Source organism: Harpia harpyja, chromosome W, assembly GCF_026419915.1.
Source record: "Harpia harpyja isolate bHarHar1 chromosome W, bHarHar1 primary haplotype, whole genome shotgun sequence".
Classification (NCBI taxonomy): Eukaryota; Metazoa; Chordata; class Aves; order Accipitriformes; family Accipitridae; genus Harpia; species Harpia harpyja.
Window position 1 is genome coordinate 36,716,090 of NC_068968.1, and position 21,094 is coordinate 36,737,183.

General features: G+C 42.6%; 1 protein-coding gene across 6 annotated transcripts in view; it reads left to right on the plus strand.

Moving 5' to 3' along the window:
- LOC128136242 (AN1-type zinc finger protein 5-like) overlaps positions 1 to 9,056 on the plus strand; it is a 258,027-nt gene extending 248,971 nt beyond the window's left edge. For 2 of the 6 annotated variants that reach the window (XM_052775496.1, XM_052775495.1), the window contains exons 5-6: positions 954 to 1,079; positions 1,356 to 5,636. In XM_052775496.1, the coding sequence (XP_052631456.1) occupies positions 954 to 1,079; positions 1,356 to 1,504 (275 nt within the window). In that variant the 3' untranslated portion in view covers positions 1,505 to 5,636. Of the gene's footprint in view, positions 1 to 953; positions 1,080 to 1,355; positions 5,638 to 8,712 lie in introns of those variants that run through there. The other 4 variants (XM_052775494.1, XM_052775492.1, XR_008233292.1 and 1 more) reach the window with 3 other exon arrangements.
- Positions 9,057 to 21,094: the final 12,038 nt, after the last annotated feature.

Below are 21,094 nucleotides of genomic sequence, written 5' to 3' on the forward strand. Positions count from 1 at the left end.
TGTGTTAAAGTTTGTATACAAAAACACCTCCCTTGACTTTCCTCTGCACTAATTTGAGTATAAAAAGGATTTTAAAAACAACTGATGAAAAATTTAATTTTTCAAAGAAACTTAACAGATCCACAGAAGTTCACAAAATGACCCATTTTTATCCTGCAGAGAAACTGAGTAAAATGTGACAAATTTGACCAAAAGTGTTCATGACAAAGGCAATTGAAAAATAAGTAATTTTGACCCTACCTGCTTGATCATTAAGGTTGAATATAGTACTAGGATACAGATATCCAATGTAAATATAAACTTTTTTTTTTTCTTTAAATTACTGAAAAAAGTGTCTGAAACAAGGGCTCTTTTGAGCTGTGTGGTTTGTAGTAGTATGCTTGATATATCGCAGAACCAGTGGTTTGAAGCTCAAGAATGTTAGCTGTTCTGGTTGACTCTGAGGTTTTAGATCATCTGACTTGGTGAGTATAGTGGCAGAGTAACTTGGTACTATGACAAAAAAGCATTACTGTATGTCATTTGTTTCTAAAATATGTTTCTATTGACTCTTTTCCACAAGTATCCCCTCTGTTCAACAACTTTAACTGTGACAATATTGTTATTGTTTTGGATTAATTTAAACTAGATCATACAACTTTTAATGTTGTGTGTACATGGAACTTCTGGAGTGCTTTCTAAGCCTTTACACCTATACGGGTATATACAGGTGATAACGCTAGGTATCCTGTATCTTCTAGATGATGGAACAGTGGGGAAAACTTGATTGTTTTCTGTAGAGATAAAAGGGAAGTTAAGTAGAATAGGTATTCTATTAGTACTTCAGACCATAAACTTCAGGGTCTTAGTAGAGGAGAATTAACTGTTAATAAATACAAGCATGCTACCGAGTAGTTAAGTGAAGTCAATAAAAGGAAAAAATTAACCTTTATTTCTTTTGCTTGCTTTAACAGTTGTTACTCAACCAAGCCCATCAGTTTCTCAACCTAGTACTTCACAGAGTGAAGAGAAAGCTTCTGAACTACCTAAACCAAAGAAGAACAGATGTTTCATGTGCAGAAAGAAGGTTGGCCTTACAGGTATGAGAGCACTTTGTCAATATTGAACAGATCTATATGATTAGTTGTCTCTTACTAGATTAAATTTGTTGAAATATCTGTAGCCATTAAACTTGCTTGCTGTTTCAAAATCCATAATGTTAGATCCCTTAATAAAGCTGATATTTGGAAATATTCATTTCACTTATTCTGTTCGTTAAAGGAGATGCACGTGCCCCCTTTGTACTGACTAAGCCCTTAATTTATAGATTGCTTAAGTCTGAAGCTTCCTAGTGATGTTGCTTTTCCTTTGTACAGGATTTGATTGCCGATGTGGAAACTTATTTTGTGGACTTCACCGTTATTCTGACAAGCATAACTGCCCATATGATTACAAAGCAGAAGCTGCAGCAAAAATCAGGAAAGAGAATCCAGTTGTGGTGGCTGAAAAAATCCAGAGAATATAAACTAGCTTACTTGTGAAAAGACTGACTTTTATTTGTTTTATTTTAATATACCCTAGGAAAGCATTAAAGAGCAGGTGCATGACCATTTTCCTTTGTTCTCCAAAGTTTTAATTTTAGCCTTGTCTGTCTTAATGATATTTCAGAATGTTTGGGTGTTTGTTACAGGCAGAATTGGATAGATACAGCCCTTGAAAATGTATATGTTCTCCTCAGTATAACTGGATGATCAGAACCTGCACAGGAATACACATGCACAGAGGACAGGCTCTAGTTCACATGTGCTGAACAGATGCATACTATCTGCATGTTTGCAGCAGATCTGCCTTTTTTGATGTTCAGGGTGTATAACACTAGCCAAAGACTATGTGCCTGTTTGGGAGAAGGATATGTCAGAAAGGTTGGCAGTCTACTTCTATCATTTAAAATCTTGTTCTACTTTTAGTTTCCACACTCCATTGTTTTCCAGCAGAATGTAAGCCACGTAGAGGGCTCTCCTTTCCAGTAAGATGAGTGGTGGTGCCATATTTAAAAAAAAGTCATTTAACAATTGCAATGGGAAAAATGGAAAGAATCAGATATGTATGAGAAGAAAACTATTTTGGAACAGATTACATTAACTTTAGAATCATGAAAATAGTTTCCCAAAGGAAATGTCCTGTTAGAAACTTAAGAACTGGCCTGAAACAGTTGTCTGCTTTTCCTTGCATAGCTAAAAATGTTGTGTAGCACAATATTGTGCTAAGATTGACTTACAAAACAGAAGCTACATATGTGTGGGTTTTTTGAACATAACACAGCAGCTCTATCAAGTGACATATGCGTCTGTGTAAGTTGCAGAAGTATTTGAGCAGTTTATTATTCATGTACTTCTTAAATGCAGTGTGTTCTGGGTTGAAAAGAATATTAGGAGCTTTTTTAAAATTTAAAAAAAAAGTAACAATTGCACATGCAACAATTGTTGGGTATGGAAAACCATACCCAACGTGACTCCTGTAGACTTAAGTGGGAGCTGGAACCACTCTTGGAGGGCTGCTTTATCATTTTTTAATTGTACTTTGGTGTAGAACTGTAGTGTTCTTGGGTGTATTGCATGGGCTCCATTATCTACAGCTTTGTATAATAACTAGAAAGGGCAGTATAGTTCACTGATGCTTGTCTGGTAATATCACTTCTATGTTATAATGGAAGGGTTTTTTGTGATGTATGAAACTTGTGGGGTTTTTTATATAATTAAGTATAGTGTAGACTAGTGTTGTAGTAATGCCTCTTCTCATCTGTAAATAGTTGTGTATGTACACAAGATGCTACTTCTGACTTTTATTGCAGTGTTCAGTCTTAGTTTTTTAGTTCACTATTAAAAGCATCAGGCTTTGCTTTAACTTTGTTCTTTCAATTTAGTTATCAGATATGCAAACATGTACAGATAGTTCATACTTAGGTATTGCACATAATCGCACTATCCGGCATCTGTGCTCTATTGTATTATGTAAATAATAAAAATCATGTACAGAAGGAAATACTTTTTGTGATAGTTCATTGGTTTTAGTTATTGCTGTAACTTGAAAGTGGCCCTGTGGAGGTTGGGGTACAAAGTTAATACTAGGGTTGTATAGATGTGTTTTTGCTTAAACATGTCTGTCTAATCTCCTTGTTTCTTATTTTGACATACTGACTTGTTTAAGATGGCTCGTTGAGGTCAGAGAAGCATGAACAGCTGGAATACAGGTAACTACTTGATGACCAAAGATGTTGGCAAACAACAATGTGCTTAAAGGGAATGAAGGAAATATTAGCAGTGAACTTTAAATGTTTGTGGTTGGGGTTTTTTTGTGGGTTTTGGTTTGTTTGGTTTTTTTTCCCCTTTTGGCTACGAAAGTTATTTCTAGTGGATCTGTTTTAATACAGCCAGTATACTGACTACATTGTTTTGTTCAAATCTTCGCCAGCAGGCCTGGGCAGAGTTGTCAGGGTCTGTATCCAAATATGGATGTCACATATGCCAGACTTACCCTTCCCAAGGAGAAACAAAAGTACAGAGCGCATAGCACATGTTGACTTGGAAGAAGCTATCTTCACTGCTGAATAATACATAAAAATTGTTTATATCAGAAATGTATAATGTGCATCTCATCAGTCAGCTAGTACTAACACTCAAGGGATAAGTTATTACTGCTGCCACTATATATACTTCTGATAAGGGAACAAGGGCATGTTCTTGGGCCTTCATGTGCCAGGATGAATTTTATTTTTTTAATCGTGGAACTGTTTTAAAGCATCAAAACTATCATTTTTCTACCTTTTTGTATTAAAGTAAAATCAACTCAACTGCATCATAAAAAGCTTGTTTGGTTTGGGGTTTTGGGTTTTGGGTTTTTTTTGTTGTTTTGTGAATGCACCTTGGAATTGGATATTTGAGGAGAATGTGTCCAGATTTGCAATACTGTCAGGGTGAGAGTATTTTAGGAAGGATAACCATGCTGATACTAGTACTTAGTGATTCTGATGATCTCTCTTGCATTCATTTGCTTTTTTAGTCTGGACAAAGGCTTGTTTAAATAATTTATCTCAGTAGATCTGAGGAGGAAAGTATGGAATGAAAAACCCCTCATTGTTCTATAAAATCATGAACTGTATCATGTAAATTGTCCACAGGTGGGATATGAGCCTGTATTCAAAACTAAGCTTTATTCTGTTAATAATTTATATAGGGTCTATAATCATTCAGGAGCACTATTTCCATTGAGGCTCATTAAACATTCAAAGAGGGGGAAGGCTGTTTAGTAAGAGTGGGTACTGACAAAGTGTGATAAATAGATAATAGATAAATAGACAAATTTTGGTGCAAACAGTGTGGTACATATCCCTTGGCAAAAAGAATATGAATATAGGTGCAGAACACTTTGGATTTTGGTCATTTGGTCTTTTAAATTTAAAGTGGCAAATGCTTACAAACAATATACCCATCTTCCAAGAAGGCAATGTGATTGCTTAACATGATACTAGTCCTTATTTAACATTTGGCTGTTAAACTGATATGTGTTTAACTTGTACATAAATATGCTGTTATAGGAAGATATACCTTGCCCCTGACAAGTTTACCAAATGATGGGGACTTCTTAGTTAGGGCATAAGAAAGAACATATAAACAAATGAGTAAACAAAAGTAGCTAGGTGACTAAGAATTACTTAACTCTTATCTCTTAAATGTCTAGCTAGGATTATGGCCCCACAATAGTGGGTTCCATCGGATTCTGTGCAAACCTGAAATTTGGAGGAAGAACAAGCTTCCTGTGGTGTTTTCAACCAGTTGCTCTAAGGTTGATGAACTGTCAGATGATGGGGTTGGTTGTGGTGTATAAGGACGTAATGAAGTTAAGAAGCCCTGACTACATCCTGAGACCTTGCTGGTATTTGACCCTTTGAAAATGTGTTTTTGAATAATCATATATTCTAAACCTAAATATTACAGCTTCACAGGCATTCTATTTCAGCTATAATTTTTTTTTTTATTCTAAATTATTCAGAAGCAGGTTTGGCACTTCAGACTGATATATGAAGCATATTTTACTCTGTGTCTATAGGATAATAGATGAGCTTTCTTCCAGTTCAGGTATCTCCCACCAACTGAGAATGGAAGATGTAATGTTAAACCATGTAACTGATTTAAAACTTTACTTTGTTTATGCAACTGCATGACACACAGAATTGCATGATAAAACATATATAAATTGTTATGCTCTTTTACATGCATTTCTTAAAATAAAAATCAAATTAAGATATTTAGTAATTTTAGCTTCTAGATGTTGCTATTGACTATTTCTACTTTTTATTTAACAGTGTATTTGACCACATACAATTCTTAACATGACTCAGAGTTAACAAGTTGATTGTCATTGATCATCCCCTTGATTATATAAATAATTGGCTCACTTAAATGCCATGAGGCTTTCTGTGTGTGGTATATTTAATGTACTTTTATTCATAAATCAGGCAAAAGAATGAGGATAGAGTTTCAGTATAAAGTATGTGATGGCAAATACATGGCAAACTTATGGTTGTAAAGTTTTATCTTCAGTTTCATTATTTCCTTTTGCATTAAGATAATGTAACTTTTTTTATATGCTTTACTGTACAGGAAATGCTAAGGAACAGATTTAAATTTCGGGCATTGAGGAGATTGAAGTAGACAGACGCCTGTAAAGTTGAAAGCAGATGACAGACGACCCTTTATTGCCTAAACACACACATACTTATAGTCACATATTCTGCAAAGTCACTGTACACGCGCACAAGCATAAAATATGATTGGTTATATCAACACTGTACACGCGCATAAACATAGGACATAATTGGTTATACCAACTAAAACATGCGAAACTTGTCTCAGTCTAATTGGTCAAGATAAACTGCCGAATTGAGGTTCTTCGTGCCAAGTTCCCTTTATCGTGGAATGCGCGCCTGTGTTCTTCTAATTGGCATCTTTCTTTTTTTGTCTTGTTTATTCTGTTCAAGGTCTTCTAAAGGCATCTGGAATGCTCTTGCGACTGTTAGCTAAATATGTGTCTACAGGGCATTATCTTTAGCTTTTCTTGTTTGAATTCAGACCTAAAAGCTATATCTGCTTTTTGTTTTTCTTCTTTCCATAATGGAAAAAAACCCAACAAAGTAGATGGAAAATTTTCCATGGCATGCTGTTACTTCTTACAGCCAGAGAAATGGCAGGTGTGGGATCTTGCATTGCTGAAGAAGGCCCTGTAAGGATATTGGGAAGGTGGAAGTCTGCTCCATGAATTAATAACTATTACTTAGGATAAGTATTTCAGCAAGGTGTCTCTCTCTTCCTCCCCATAGATGCCTTAATAAAAGGGTTACTTTTGATGTGGTTACAGATATGAAGTGCCTTTTCCAATGTGTTTCACATATGGAACAGGATCTCCCCATACAGCATAAACATCTTCAGAGAAGTTACCAATTTACAGTAGTACCTCTACATGAAATGCAAACAGTAGAACTGTGTAGGGTAGAGCTTTCTTCCTTAAAGCACCATGAAGTTGGTCTAGTGTTTGGGGTTTTTTGTTTAGTCCTTTAGGAAAAAAGGACTGTGGTGGGTTAACCTTGGTTGGTTGCCAGGTGCCCACCAAGCTGCTCTCTCACTCTCCCTCTCCCTCCTCAGCAAGACAGGGGTAGAAAAAATGACAAAAAAGCTTGTGGGTTGAGATAAGGACAGGGAGATCACTCACCAATAACCATGGGCAAGATGGACTGGGGGAAGATTAATTAAATTTATTGCCAATTAAAAAGAGAGGATAGTGAGAAACAAAACCAAAACTAAAACCACCTTCCCCTCACCCCCTTCTTCCCAGGCTCAACTTCACTCCCAACTCTTCTGCCTCTTCCCCCCTGCTCAGCAGCACAGGGGGGATGGGGAATGGGGGCTTCTGGTCAGTTCATAAAGCATTGTCTCTGCTGCTCCTTCCTCCTCACACTCTTCCCCTGCCCCAGTATGGGGTTCCTCCCATGGGACACAGTCCTTCACAAAATTCTCCAACGTGGGTCCTTTCCACGGGCTAGGTTCCTGCTAGGAGCCTGCTCCTGTGTGGAGCCCTCCATGGGTGGCAGGGTGGATATCTGCTCCACTGTGGACCTCCATGGGCTGTGGGGGGACAACCTGTGTCACCATGGTCTTTTCCACGGGCTGCATGGGAATCTGCTCTGGCACCTGGAGCACCTCCTCCCCCTCCTTCTTCACTGACCTTGGTGTCTGCATAGTTGCTTCTCTCACACTTTTCTCACTCTTCTCCCTCACAGCTGCTGCATCATGTTTTTTACCCTTTCTTAAAAATGTTATCACAGAGTTGCTACCACTATCGCTGCTTGGCTCAGCTTTGGCCTGCGGTGGGTCTGTTTTGGAGCTGGCTGGCACTGGCTCTGTTGAGCATGGGGGCAACCTCTGGCATCTTCTTACAGAAGCCACCCCTGCAGCCCCCCCCACTACCAAAACCTTGCCATGTAAACTCAATACATTCTACCCTTCACCTATGTGAATCACATATTTAAGAATTATCATTAAAATATACATTCATGACACAATCTTCATGGACATCAACAAAACTTGCTGGATACAGTTTAGAGAAAAGGAGGCTGAGGGGCACATTGCTCTCTACAGCTTCCTGAGGAGGGGAAGTGGAGAGGGAGGTGCTGATCTCTTCTCCTTGGTATCTAGTGACAGGACGTGTGGGAATGGTTTAAAGCTGCATCAGAGGAGGTTCAGACTTGACGTTAGGAAACATTTCTTTACTGAGAGGGTGGTCAAACACTGGAACAGGCTTCCTAGAGAGGCGCTTGATGCCCTACGCCTGTCAGTGTTTAAGAGGCATTTGGTCAATGCCCTTAATACTATGCTTTAAGTTTTGGTCAGCCCTGAAGTGGTCAGGCAGTTGGACTAGATGTCTGTTGTAGGTCCCTTCCAACTGAACTATTCTATTCTAAAAAAAATTCCCCATACCAAAGTCAAAATAGCATCACAACACTGACAAATACCAACAGTTTACACACACTCCACCCCTTGTCACTTTACAACATTACAGCAACAAAAATTCCCTGCAATTATTCTGCTTTCTGGCAATATCTGGTCCAGGTTTTGCCTGTTACCTCTTCCAGTTACTGTCCTTATCTCAAATTCTTTAAGAGCCCCATGTCAGGTGCCAATTTGACAGTCATGCACTTGTTTTCCAAAGCAACCACTATGCTTACTGAGGCCCTGCTTCCCAGGAAGTGGCTCAATATTGCCGGCTGATGGGGAGGTAGAGAATAAATCCCCTTTTTACTTTGCTTCCATGCGCAGCCTTTGCTTTTCTCATTAAGCTGCCATTATCTCAACCCATGAGCTTGTCCATCTTATTTTCTCCCCCGTGTGGTGGTGCATTTCTTCCCCTTCTCTGGGCTAATCTAAGAACTCGGGAAGCCTTGCTAGGCCTTAGCATAAGTGTAATGAGTCGGGCAGTTAACTGTCCCTTGACTGTACCAGGAACTCTTACATGGCTAAGACAGGGAGTCATGCTGACTGCCTCAAGGACTCCTGCTGCCCAGTGGAGGTGGGGGACAGGAGTAGAGATAACTAGTTCTCTCATAACAACCTTGAGACATCCCAGTCCTCCCTGACAACCTTGGAGCATCCTGTATCTGAATCTTGACTCATTCCCTGACAGCCTTGGAGCCTTCCTTATCTGTATCGTAACTCATGCATAACGGTACCAGTGCAACTGGAATCCCAGTAATTTGCTGATGACTAAAGCCAATCATCTCCCAAACCTATAAACAGCAGTACTATGTGAGACCCTTTGAGCTCTCCTGGACCGCAGCGGGCTGCGACCAGCATCTCCCTCTGCAAGCTCTGAGGCGTCCCACTCAAACTTTTCTGTTTGTGAAGATCAGAGGTCTATCGCCAAAAGCCAACAAGACTTGGGCTGATACTCTCCGCTCCTTGAGGCTTGACCCTTCGCCCATTGAGAAAGATGCCGAAGCATTTGACGTGAATATTTTCACTGAACTCGAGGAGAATTTTTAACAGGTATACCTCTTTGACTTGCTTATATTTATATCTATTAGTGTCTTTGTGTATGTGTGTGTGTACTAACCTGAATATTCTATAGCAAGTATATTACAGGTTATTGCTTTTCAAATCTATACTTAAATTACTGTTGTGAACTTTATTCAACTGTGAATGAATCTCAGGCTGTTATAATCCCTTAGATATAAACTGTTGACCAAGTCTGGGACTAGGAGTTGATCCAGCCGCACCTAGACTCCGATGGTAGTTTAGAAATCAAGGGGGTCTTCTCTGAACCTTGTGACTCAAGGGGAGGGTCTTCCTTACCCTTTTTACATTCCCGATCTCTGTACAAATCACGAGAAATCAATTCTAACTCGATTTTTCTTTGTATATTTCTCTTTTTCAACCTACTGCGTTTTTGGTCTCTGTATACCTAATTTTAGTCTGATTCTAACTTAATTTTCCTGTGTACGTTTCATCCATGTACTAAGTAATAGAGTGAACCTTGCCACTGAATTCTGTGGTCGCGCTTTTATATAAATTCCTATTAAATAATTTTTCTTTTAATAATACCATTGGAAGTGATTCTTTAAGCGGTCCAAACCACTCCATTTTGTGACACCCAGTCATGTTGAGGAGGGAGAGTGAGAGAGGGACTGGGTGGGGGGTCTGGCAGTCAGCCAAGGTCAACCTACTACAGTCCTTTAAAATCAATTTTTAGTAGTGCTTGTCTGACTGAATTCTATGGTATTTGTGCAGGGGATTGCTGAAATAAGTTTGTTGTCAAAGTAGTTAGGTCTCATTTCAAGTTGAATGCCACATCAAAACTGAAATGCCTGTTTTTCTTCTCTCCCAAGAAGTCGGATATTTTAATTCCTATGAGAAAACAGAAGCATTTCCAGTGTTTACTGGTGTGATTAGATCACCAGTGATGCAAATTAATCTCTACAGGAAGATTCCCAAAGCTACCGATGGGGTTTTACTGAAATGGGCTGCACAGGTGTTGTGGTTTAACCCCAGCCAGCAACTAAACACCATGCAGCCGCTCACTCACTCCCCCCCACCCAGTGGGATGGGGGAGAAAATCGGGAAAAGAAGCAAAACCCGTGGGTTGAGATAAGAACGGTTTAATAGAACAGAAAAGAAGAAACTAATAATGATAATGATAACACTAGTAAAATGACAACAGCAATAATGAAAGGATTGGAATGTACAAATGATGCGCAGTGCAATTGCTCACCACCCGCCGACCGACACCCAGCCAGTCCCCGAGCGGCGAATCCCTGCCCCCCCACTTCCCCGTTCCTATACTGGATGTGACGTCACATGGTATGGAATACACCGTTGGCCAGTTTGGGTCAGCTGCCCTGGCTGTGTTTTGTGCCAACTTCTTGTGCCCCTCCAGCTTTCTCACTGGCTGGGCATGAGAAGCTGAAAAATCCTTGACTTTAGTCTAAACACTACTGAGCAACAACTGAAAACATCAGTGTTATCAACATTCTTCGCTCTGAACTCAAAACATAGCACTGTACCAGCTACTAGGAAGACAGTTAACTCTATCCCAGCTGAAACCAGGACAGTATCCACCCCTTATTCTATACCATTGACGTCATGCACAGTTCCCATACCTTTAGTTCATGGGTCATGTTCATAAAATGTTCATTGAGTTCATTTAGTTTCCGACTCTGGGCTCCATCTGTCATACCAGTCTTTCTGGGCAGGAGGGATGGTGCAAAGTCCTCTCAGTCGGTAGAGCAGAATTGGGCTTCAGTGCAGTGTGACAAGCAGGTGACATTTGGCACAGCAGGAGGATGGTGTGCACCGTTGGATTGTTGCATGCTGGAGTCAGTTCTGGTTCCATCACTACTGCGCTTTGCTCAGTTTTATCACAGTTCTTTTCTTGCTTGATCTAAGTGATTCTTACTATAGTACTATGGATATAGCACATAATTATAGTAAGGATAACATACAGTAGCAGGGTTATATAGCAACTAATATACAGTTTAATTCTGGCTGTTCTCACCTAAAATTAAATCCCCTTGAGGCACACATCGGACTTCCCCATCTTTTCGCATCACCCACCAAGTGCACCCAGGCCCTTGAGCAAAAGCAATCCCACGAATGGGTTTACCTTTGCCTGAGGCAGGAGTAACCCAGACTGTCTTCCCTAACATATTTTTTATGTGCACTACAGGGACTTTATCCCCTTCTACAGTATGTAAAAATTCTGACTGGGCAGGGCCACCCCGATTGGCAGACCCTCTGGTGTTGACTAACCAGGTGGCTTTTGCTAAATGTGTATCCCAATGTTTGAAAGTTCCACCCCCCATTGCTCTCAATGTAGTCTTTAACAGTCCATTGTATCGCTCAATTTTCCCAGAGGCTGGTGCATGATAGGGGATATGATACACCCACTCAATGCCATGCTCTTTGGCCCAGGTGTCTATGAGGTTGTTTTGGAAATGAGTCCCGTTGTCTGACTCAATTTGTTCTGGGGTGCCATGTCGCCACAAGACTTGCTTTTCTAGGCCCAGGATAGTGTTCCGGGCGGTGGCATGGGGCACAGAATATGTTTCCAGCCATCCAGTGGTTGCTTCCACCATCGTGAGCACATAGCGCTTGCCTTGGCGAGTTTGTGGGAGTGTGATATAGTCAATCTGCCAGGCTTCTCCATATTTATATTTCAGCCATCGCCCTCCATACCACAGGGGCTTTAACCGCTTGGCTTGCTTAATTGCAGCACATGTTTCACATTCATGGATAACCTGTGCAATAGTGTCCATGGTCAAGTCCACCCCTCGGTCACGAGCCCATCTATATGTTGCATCTCTTCCCTGATGGCCTGAAGCATCATGGGCCCACAGAGCCATAAATAGCTCACCCTTATGTTGCCAGTCCAGGTCCACCTGAGCCACTTCAATCTTGGCAGCCTGATCCACCTGCTGGTTGTTTTGATGTTCTTCAGTGGCCCAACTCTTGGGTATGTGAGCATCTACATGATGTACTTTTACAACCAGATTCTCTAGCCGGGATGCAATATCTTCCCACAGTGCGGCAGCCCAGATGGGTTTACCTCTGCGCTGCCAGTTGCTCTGCTTCCATTGCTGTAGCCACCCCCACAGGGCATTTGCCACCATCCATGAGTCAGTATAGAGATAGAGCACTGGCCACTTTTCTCGTTCAGCAATATCTAATGCTAGCTGGATGGCTTTCACCTCTGCAAACTAACTCGATTCACCTTCTCCTTCAGCAGTTTCTGCGACTTGTCGTGTAGGACTCCATACGGCAGCTTTCTACCTCCGACGCTTTCCCACGATGCGACAGGATCCGTCAGTGAACAGGGCATATTGCCTCTCATTTTCTGGCAGTTTATTATACAGCGGGGCCTCTTCAGCACGTGCCACCTCCTCCTCTGGCGACATTCCAAAATCTTTGCCTTCTGGCCAGTCCGTGATCACTTCCAAAATTCCTGGGCGACTGGGGTTTCCTATGCGAGCGCATTGTGTGATCAGTGCAATCCACTTACTCCACGTGGCATCAGTCGCGTGATGTGTAGAGGAGACCCTCCCTTTGAACATCCAGCCCAGCACTGGCAGTCGGGGTGCTAAGAGGAGCTGTGTTTCAGTACCAACCACTTCTGAGGCAGCTCGAACTCCTTCATATGCTGCCAATATCTCTTTTTCAGTTGGAGTATAGCGAGCTTCGGATCCCCGATATCCTCGACTCCAAAACCCCAGGGGTCAGCCTCGGGTCTCCCCAGGTGTTTTCTGCCAGAGGCTCCAGGTAGGGCCATTCTCCCCAGCTGCAGTATAGAGCACATTTTTAACATCTTGTCCTGTCCGGACTGGTCCAAGGGCTACTGCGTGAACAATCTCCCGTTTAATTTGTTCAAAGGCTTGTTGTTGCTCAGGGCCCCATTTAAAATCATTCTTCTTTCAGGTCACTTGATAGAGAGGGCTTACAATCAGACTGTAATTTGGAATATGCATTCTCCAAAACCCCATGACACCTAAGAAGGCCTGTGTTTCCTTTTTATTAGTCGGTGGAGACATAGCTGCTATTTTGTTAATCACATCCATTGGAATCTGACGACGCCCATCTTGCCATTTTATTCCTAAAAACTGGATCTCCCATGCAGGTCCCTTGACCTTACTTTCTTTTATGGCAAAACCGGCTTTCAGAAGGATTTGGATTATTTTCTTCCCTTTCTCAAAGACTTCTTCTGCCGTGTTGCCCCATACGATGATGTCATCAATGTATTGCAGGTGTTCCGGAGCTTCACCTTTTTCCAGTGCAGTCTGGATTAGTCCATGGCAAATGGTGGGGCTGTGTTTCCACCCCTGGGGCAATCGATTCCAAGTGTACTGGACACCCCTCCAAGTAAAGGCAAATTGTGGACGACACTCTGCTGCCAGAGGGATTGAGAAAAACGCATTAGCAATGTCAATTGTGGCATACCACTTGGCTGCCTTTGGCTCTAGTTCGTATTGAAGTTCTAGCATATCTGGAACGGCAGCACTCAGCGGTGGCGTAACTTCATTCAGGCTGCAATAGTCAACTGTTAGTCTCCACTCCCCATTAGACTTTCGCACGGGCCATATGGGACTATTAAAGGGTGAGTGAGTTTTGCTGATCACTCCTTGGCTCTCCAGTTGGCGAATCAACTTGTGGATGGGAATCAGAGAGTCTCGGTTGGTGCGATATTGGCGCCGGTGCACCGTCGTGGTAGCAATTGGTACTTGTTGTTCTTCAACCCTCAGCAACCCCACAATCGAAGGGTCTTGAGAGAGACCAGGCAGGGTAGACAGCTGTTCCGTGCCCTCCGTCTCCAAGGCAGCTATACCAAAAGCCCATCGATACCCCTTTGGGTCCTTAAAATACCCTCTCCTGAGATAGTCTATGCCAAGGATGCACAGGGCCTCTGGACCAGTCACAATGGGGTGTTTCTGCCATTCATTCCCAGTTAGGCTTACTTCAGCTTCCAATACAGTTAAGTCTTGGGATCCCCCTGTCACACCAGAAATAGAAATGGGTTCTGCCCCTTCATAACTTGATGGCATTAAAGTACACTGTGCGCCGGTGTCTACTAGAGCCTTATACTCCTGTGGGTCTAACGTGCCAGGCCATCGAATCCACACAGTCCAATAGACCCGGTTATCCCTTTCCTCCACCTGGCTGGAGGCAGGGCCCCTCTAATTCTGGTCAGAGTATCCAGTACTCACTTCTCGGAAAATTGCCTCACAAGTCCCTTCAAGAGGATCAGAAATAAGATCAGCCCTTCTACTCTGTTTGGAAACCGGAGCGGCATTTTTCCTGGTAGAATCCCCTTTTGTGGTGTTTTTTCCTCGCAGCTCACGAACCCGTGCATTTAGGACCGAGGTAGGTTTTCCATCCCATTTCCTCATGTCCTCTCCATGATCACATAAGTAAAACCACAGGGCACCTCGCAGTGTGTACCTTCTATATTCTCTCTCTTGGGCAGAGGAGCGCTCACTCCTAATAGCTGAGACATTGGTCCTTACAGATGGGCAACAGGACATCTCCTCTTTGAATTGCTGGAAATCCTCGGACAGCTTCTCCACAGCCGAAATGCAGGCTTGTAGGGAGGAGGAGAGATTTTCTTCGTATTGACGGAGTTGGCGAGCCACTTCATCCACTGTCGGTGCCTCTTTGTCTTTCCAGGTCATTATTGCCAGTGAGTTGGCATAGGACGATGGTGCGCTCCGTACAAACTTCCGCCACATGGGTCGTGTGCATTGGACTTCGTCTGGATCTTTGGGTAATTGTGGGTTGTCCGGATCATGATGAATTGTCTCTAGCACAGCTAATTCCCTCAGATATTGGATACCTTTTTCCATGGTTGTCCACTTGCTTGATTGACATATAACATCTTCCTTAAAGGGGTACCTTTCCTTCACACTTGACAGGAGTCGCCTCCAGAGGCTGAGGGCTTGTGTCCCTCTTCCAATTGCCTTGTCAATGCCACCTTCCCTGGCAAGCGATCCCAGCTGCTTGGCTTCCCTACCTTCTAATTCCAAGCTATTAGCCCCATTGTCCCAGCATCAGAACAGCCAGGTGATAATATGCTCACCTCTACGGCGGCCGAAATCTTTTCGCATATCCCGCAGCTCACTCAAGGATAGGGACCGGGTTATTACCTCTGGTTCTGCCTCTTCCTCCTGTTCCCGTGATGACCCTGGTTCGCCTTCATCCTTCGCTAAGCGAACTGATTTTTTTGTATATTTCTTTTTCTGTACGGGGGCAACTGATACTGGTGCAGGTTGGTCTGCTGGTTCAGTTGCAGTACCGCTCGCCGGGTCTTGGATAACCGCAGTGTCTGTTGCCAAGGTTTGGGTAGCTGCTGTGCTCGTTGCTGGGGCTGGAGGGACCTCAGTGCCTGTTGCCGAGGTTTGGGTAGCTGCCGTGCTCATTGCCGAGGCTGGAGGGGCTGCAGTGCCTGTCGCTGAGGTTTGGGTAGCCACAGTGCTCGTCGCCGGGGCTGGAGGGGCCGCAGTGCCCGTTGCCGAGGTTTGAGTGACCGCAGTGCTCATTGTTTTGTTGTTAGGTCCAGAGACCTTCTCTTCCCCTTGAGGGTACTGAGTGGTGTCGAACAGGGCTCGATAGGCATGGGCCAGGCCCCAGCACGTTGCAGTAATTTGTATCTCTCTGGAGCTGCCGGGGTGACAGCATACCTTTTCCAAATATTTTACTAGTTCTTCTGGATTCTGCACTTGTTCAGGGGTGAATTTCCAAAACATTGGAGGTGCCCACTTTTCTAGGTACTTGCCCATACTACCCCACACACCCTGCCACTCATAATTATCCAGCCTTGGGGCAGATCTCTGGGTGATTTTCTTAAATAGTTGTTTAACCTTAAACGAGAGCTGAACCACATTCAGAAGCATGCTAATTCCTAGCAGTAGGGCTAGGACCGTGCTGGTCCCAACATCCCAAGAGTATTCAAATTTTTCAAAATTCTCAAATGCCATTGTAACTGGACTGAAGGAGAAAGGAGAGGGGAAGAAAGGTATCCCACCCATAGACTGGTTTTCCAAGGAGGAAAGGTAAATGGTGTAATTATTAATAGTTTCCCACAGATGGCTTCCACAGTATAAAGGTGACAATGCTGAGTGCAAGTACCGGATTAATCCCACATCCGACAACTTTATCATACCATAAACCAGTGTTATACAATACATCAAAGAGGAAACCTTAATCCACCTCCCACGGATGATAAGCAGCAGAAGAGGGACTACATACAGCAAGCGAGGTGATACTTAACAGAACTTTAAAAACCAGAGCAACAACTCTAAGAACACATAAATCAACATAATGACCAGCGACTATTAGACCGATATAATGAATGCTTATAACAAATTTGTTTTAACAAGCTCTGGTCAGGTTTGTCGTTATCTCAACCCTTCGTGCCCCACGTTGGGCGCCAAAAAGGACTGTCGTGGTTTAACCCCAGCCAGCAACTAAACACCATGCAGCCACTCACTCACTCCCCCCCACCCAGTGGGATGGGGGAGAAAATCGGGAAAAGAAGCAAAACCCGTGGGTTGAGATAAGAACGGTTTAATAGAACAGAAAAGAAGAAACTAATAATGATAATGATAACACTAGTAAAATGACAACAGCAATAATGAAAGGATTGGAATGTACAAATGATGCGCAGTGCAATTGCTCACCACCCGCCGACCGACACCCAGCCAGTCCCCGAGCGGTGAATCCCTGCCCCCCCACTTCCCCGTTCCTATACTGGATGGGACATCACATGGTATGGAATACCCTGTTGGCCAGTTTGGGTCAGGTGCCCTGGCTGTGTCCTGTGCCAACTTCTTGTGCCCCTCCAGCTTTCTCACTGGCTGGGCATGAGAAGCTGAAAAATCCTTGACATTAGTCTAAACACTACTGAGCAACAACTGAAAACATCAGTGTTATCAACATTCTTCGCTCTGAACTCAAAACATAGCACTGTACCAGCTACTAGGAAGACAGTTAACTCTATCCCAGCTGAAACCAGGACAACAGGTTTGTCTGGTATGAGGCTGTATGCCAACCTTTCAGTGTAGTGTCAACATTTTCATCTTTTTAGCTACACATTTTCATTTTTAATGCCACATAATATGGGTAACACAATGTGTCTTACGTTTGACTGTTCGTGCTGGACTTAATGTTTATGACTGTTTACTGGGGCAAGTGATCATATTGGAGAATTTAAAATCTAAGATCAAGGGACACTCATTTCTCTATTTGGAAAGTTGACCCAAAGCAGACCATCCAGACTGAGCATTTCCAAATTCTAAGCATAAGTACCTATAGTGTGACTTAGCACTTCAGTACAATGTAATGATCCAAACTTGATCAGGTTTTAGCTCTATCTTTGGATCCTGTTTAAGCTGAAATTTGCCCTCTTAAGATACCTTTATTAATACTATAGGATCCTTGCTCCAAAGTCTACATTCTTGTTGCTTGATGGTACAAAGTACTACAAATGGACTCAGTTTTTGATGTGTAATTGTGTGTTATGTGCTGATATGATATGCCATAAATTTGGGAAAGTCATTACTGGTAGCCAAAGAAGAAACAGGTTTTATGTTTATTTGCTGTGTCTGACTGAAGAAAATACTGAGACCATTTCTGCTTTATGTTGAGAGCAAATGTATCAAAGGGGCACATCAGCATGAGGAAACAGAACTGAGGACCAGATTTCTGACTCTCAAAGAATTGAATGCAGTGGAAGAAGCAAGTGTTGGCATGTGGGATATAAAACAGGAGAACATCATCAGCCTGTAATTTAAATGAAATGAAAATAGAGGTGTAAAACTGATAAGATGGCACTATTGAAATAAAAGCAAGAATCAACACCTATGATAGCAACCCAAAACACTGTGCTTTGAGTGCTTATTTGTGTAGATACAGATCTGTACTAGTTTAAAAAAAAGTGTTGATTATTAAAATGACTGGAGTCACAGCTTCTTGAAGAAGCCGTCTCACTGTTGCCTTTTGTCCTATGTAATAAGATGTAGATGACAAAGAATTTTTTTAACGCCTGTCATGGTTTAAGCCCAGCCGGTAACAAAGCACCACCAAGCCGCTCACTCACTCCTCCCCCACCCCAGCCACGGTGGGATGAGGAGAAAATAATAAAGAAAAGCTCGTGGGTCGACACAAGGACAGGGAGGGATCACTCACCACTTATGGTCACGGGCAAAAGACAGGCTCAACTTGGGGAAGAAACAAAATCAATTTAATTTACTACAAATCAAATCAAAACAAGGATATTAGGAAGTAAAACCAAACCTTAGAACACCTTCCCCCGCCCCTCCCTCCTTCCTGGCTCAACTCCACTCCCAGTTTTCTCTACCTCCTCCCCCCGAGCAGTGCAGGGGGACAGGGGATGGGGTTAGTTCATCACACCTTGTCTCTGCCACTCCTTCCTCCTCAGGGGGAGGACTCCTCACTTGTCCCCTGCTCCACCGTAGGGTCCCTCCCACGGGAGACAGTCCTTCATGAACTTCTCCAGCGTGAGTCCTTCCCACGGACTGCAGTCCTTCATGAACTTCCCTGACGTGGGTCCTTTCCGCGGGCCGATCTTCAGTCACAGACTGCTCCAGCGTGGGCTTTCCCATGGAGTCATGGCCATCTCTGGGGGCATCCAACTGCTCCGGCGTGGGGCCCTCCACGGGCTGCAGGTGGATATCTGCTCCACCGCTCACCTCCATGGGCTGCAGGGGGACAGCCTGCCATCACACCATGAGCTGCAGGGGCATCACCTCCTCTGGTGCACCTCCTCCCCCTCCTTCTTCACTGACCTTGGTATCTGGATAGGTGTTCCTCTCACATTCCAATCTCCCTCCCCCACTGTAGGTTCCCCTTCTTAAATCTGTTCTCCCAGAGGCGCTACCACCGTTGCTGATTGGGCCAGCCTTGGCTAGAGGCGGGTCTGACTTGGAGCTGGGGAAGCTTCTAGCAGCTTCTCAGAAGCCACCCCCGCAGCCCCTCCCCCGCTACCAAAAACCCCACCACACAAACCTGAAAAAATGCCAAATTCTTTTCAGTGCATATTTCTCTATTCCCTATGCGTTTGTGGCCAGTATTGTAGTAACACTTGTAGTTGGGTTTCTTATGCCAATGTTACTTTGGCTCAAGCTCCCTGAGTAGAATATCTTTATTAAATCTCCTTGTATCTAAGATCAGAATGCAGCATTTATTCCCAAATAGCAGTAAGCCTGGTTATCACAATTAGTACACAGAGAAAATAAAGACTAAGTAGTACAATTATATCTGTTTTCTGACTACAGGGTAGAATAAATTGTGTAATTAGTCCTTACCCAAGTCAAGTCTTGTACTTACTGACCTTATAGGCACCTGAAAGAGTTCTAGAGACTCAAGTACCTCCCTCTCTGCAGGCTTTCACTGTGAGGCTGCCCACAACCTGTGCCAAAAAAAGCACTTCCATAGCCTCTCTCTTTAGTACAAATCCTGCAGAATTCCTGGATTGCAATCTGGATGATTCTAATGCTAAATGACTAGCATTTCAGTGTGATGCTATTTTTAATCCATACGTAGGTGACTATTTCTCAGTTACATTACCCTGGAGTAAGTTCTTATTTTGTTTGTTTTTGTAACTGGTATGCATGTATTTTTAAAAATATACATATATATGTGCATGTATGTCAAGGAATTTTATATATTTCATCTATAAAATATGGAGTTCCTTGGTATTTTTTAATTTTTCTTCTAGTTAATATGCCATATCTCAAAGGATTCAACTGAACATAAGCCTGATGCTTACAATGTCATTCATATACTGTAGTTAGAAAGTGGCCATCTTTGTAGAAGACCAACCCAAACATCAGTGTAAGATTACCTTCCCTTGTGATAAACCAGGACCATGTTTGCTAAATGAACCACCAAAGCTGGGTTGCCCATGAAAAATGTTTAAATCCAAGGAAAGAGTTAGTTGCTGACTGTAATAGCCAAATGTATTTACCTAATTAGACTCAAGGCACCTTGGCTGCCTGGCACTGCACTTGCTATTCCTCCAGCAAGAGCTACTTGAAAATGTGGCTGCATCTTAATTCATTTTGCTTTTTTTTTTTTTTTTTTGGCTTCAGTGCCACAGCCAGCCAGACTCGCCATGATTTAGTTTGTTATTAGGGAAATATCACAGTTTTAAAATATTTTGTTTGGGGGTTTTTGTTAGGTTTTTGGGGGTTGTTGCTGTTGTTTTGACAGGACTATGAGAACACTTAATGGTAATTTACTTTTAACTTGCTCTTCCTGGTTCATGTGTTTTCAGGCTCTTCCTATAGTTCTTTCTAATGGTTCAATAATAAAAGCAATATAAATTGAGGCAACATGACCTAGAGGATAAAATGAGGCTAGGGACCAGAAAGGGACCCTTATCACAGCAAATCTTTTCTCTTTTTTCAGCTTCATTTTTCCACTGTAACAACAGAGGTAATGATTCTCAGGCCCTTTATCTAAAATACAGCCAGTGCCTGAAAGGTGTTATAAAAATGCTACAGAGGTATATTTAACTATGCATATTTGGACTGCTCTTTATTGGTTGATTTTTACATTTAGATTTTATTCACACAGTCTGTACATTTAGTTAATATATTTTGTTTCCTCAAAGCATTTTGGTGAGGGTGGTTTTCAGTTTGTTGGTGTACTCTTTTGTGAGAAGCACAAACCAAGCTACTGCATGGCAAATGTAGGTGGAGGGACACTCCCTACAGCTCAGACCATTCATCTTCAGAGAACTGCACTGCCTCTCTCTAATATTTTTGCCTGATTGTTTGGTGAATTTGCAATATAGCAAGACAGGATGATGTCCTAGTGTGAATCTTCAGTTGTAATATCACTGAGATCAGAACACAGATCTGAGGAGATGAAAAGCAATTTCATTCATTGTATCTCATTCCCATTTATCTACTCTTTACAGTAGTGTACTCTGGTTAGCTTTATATTTACATTGTTACACTGTGAAATGGTTTGTGCACTGAGCCATTTGACTTTGATAATGC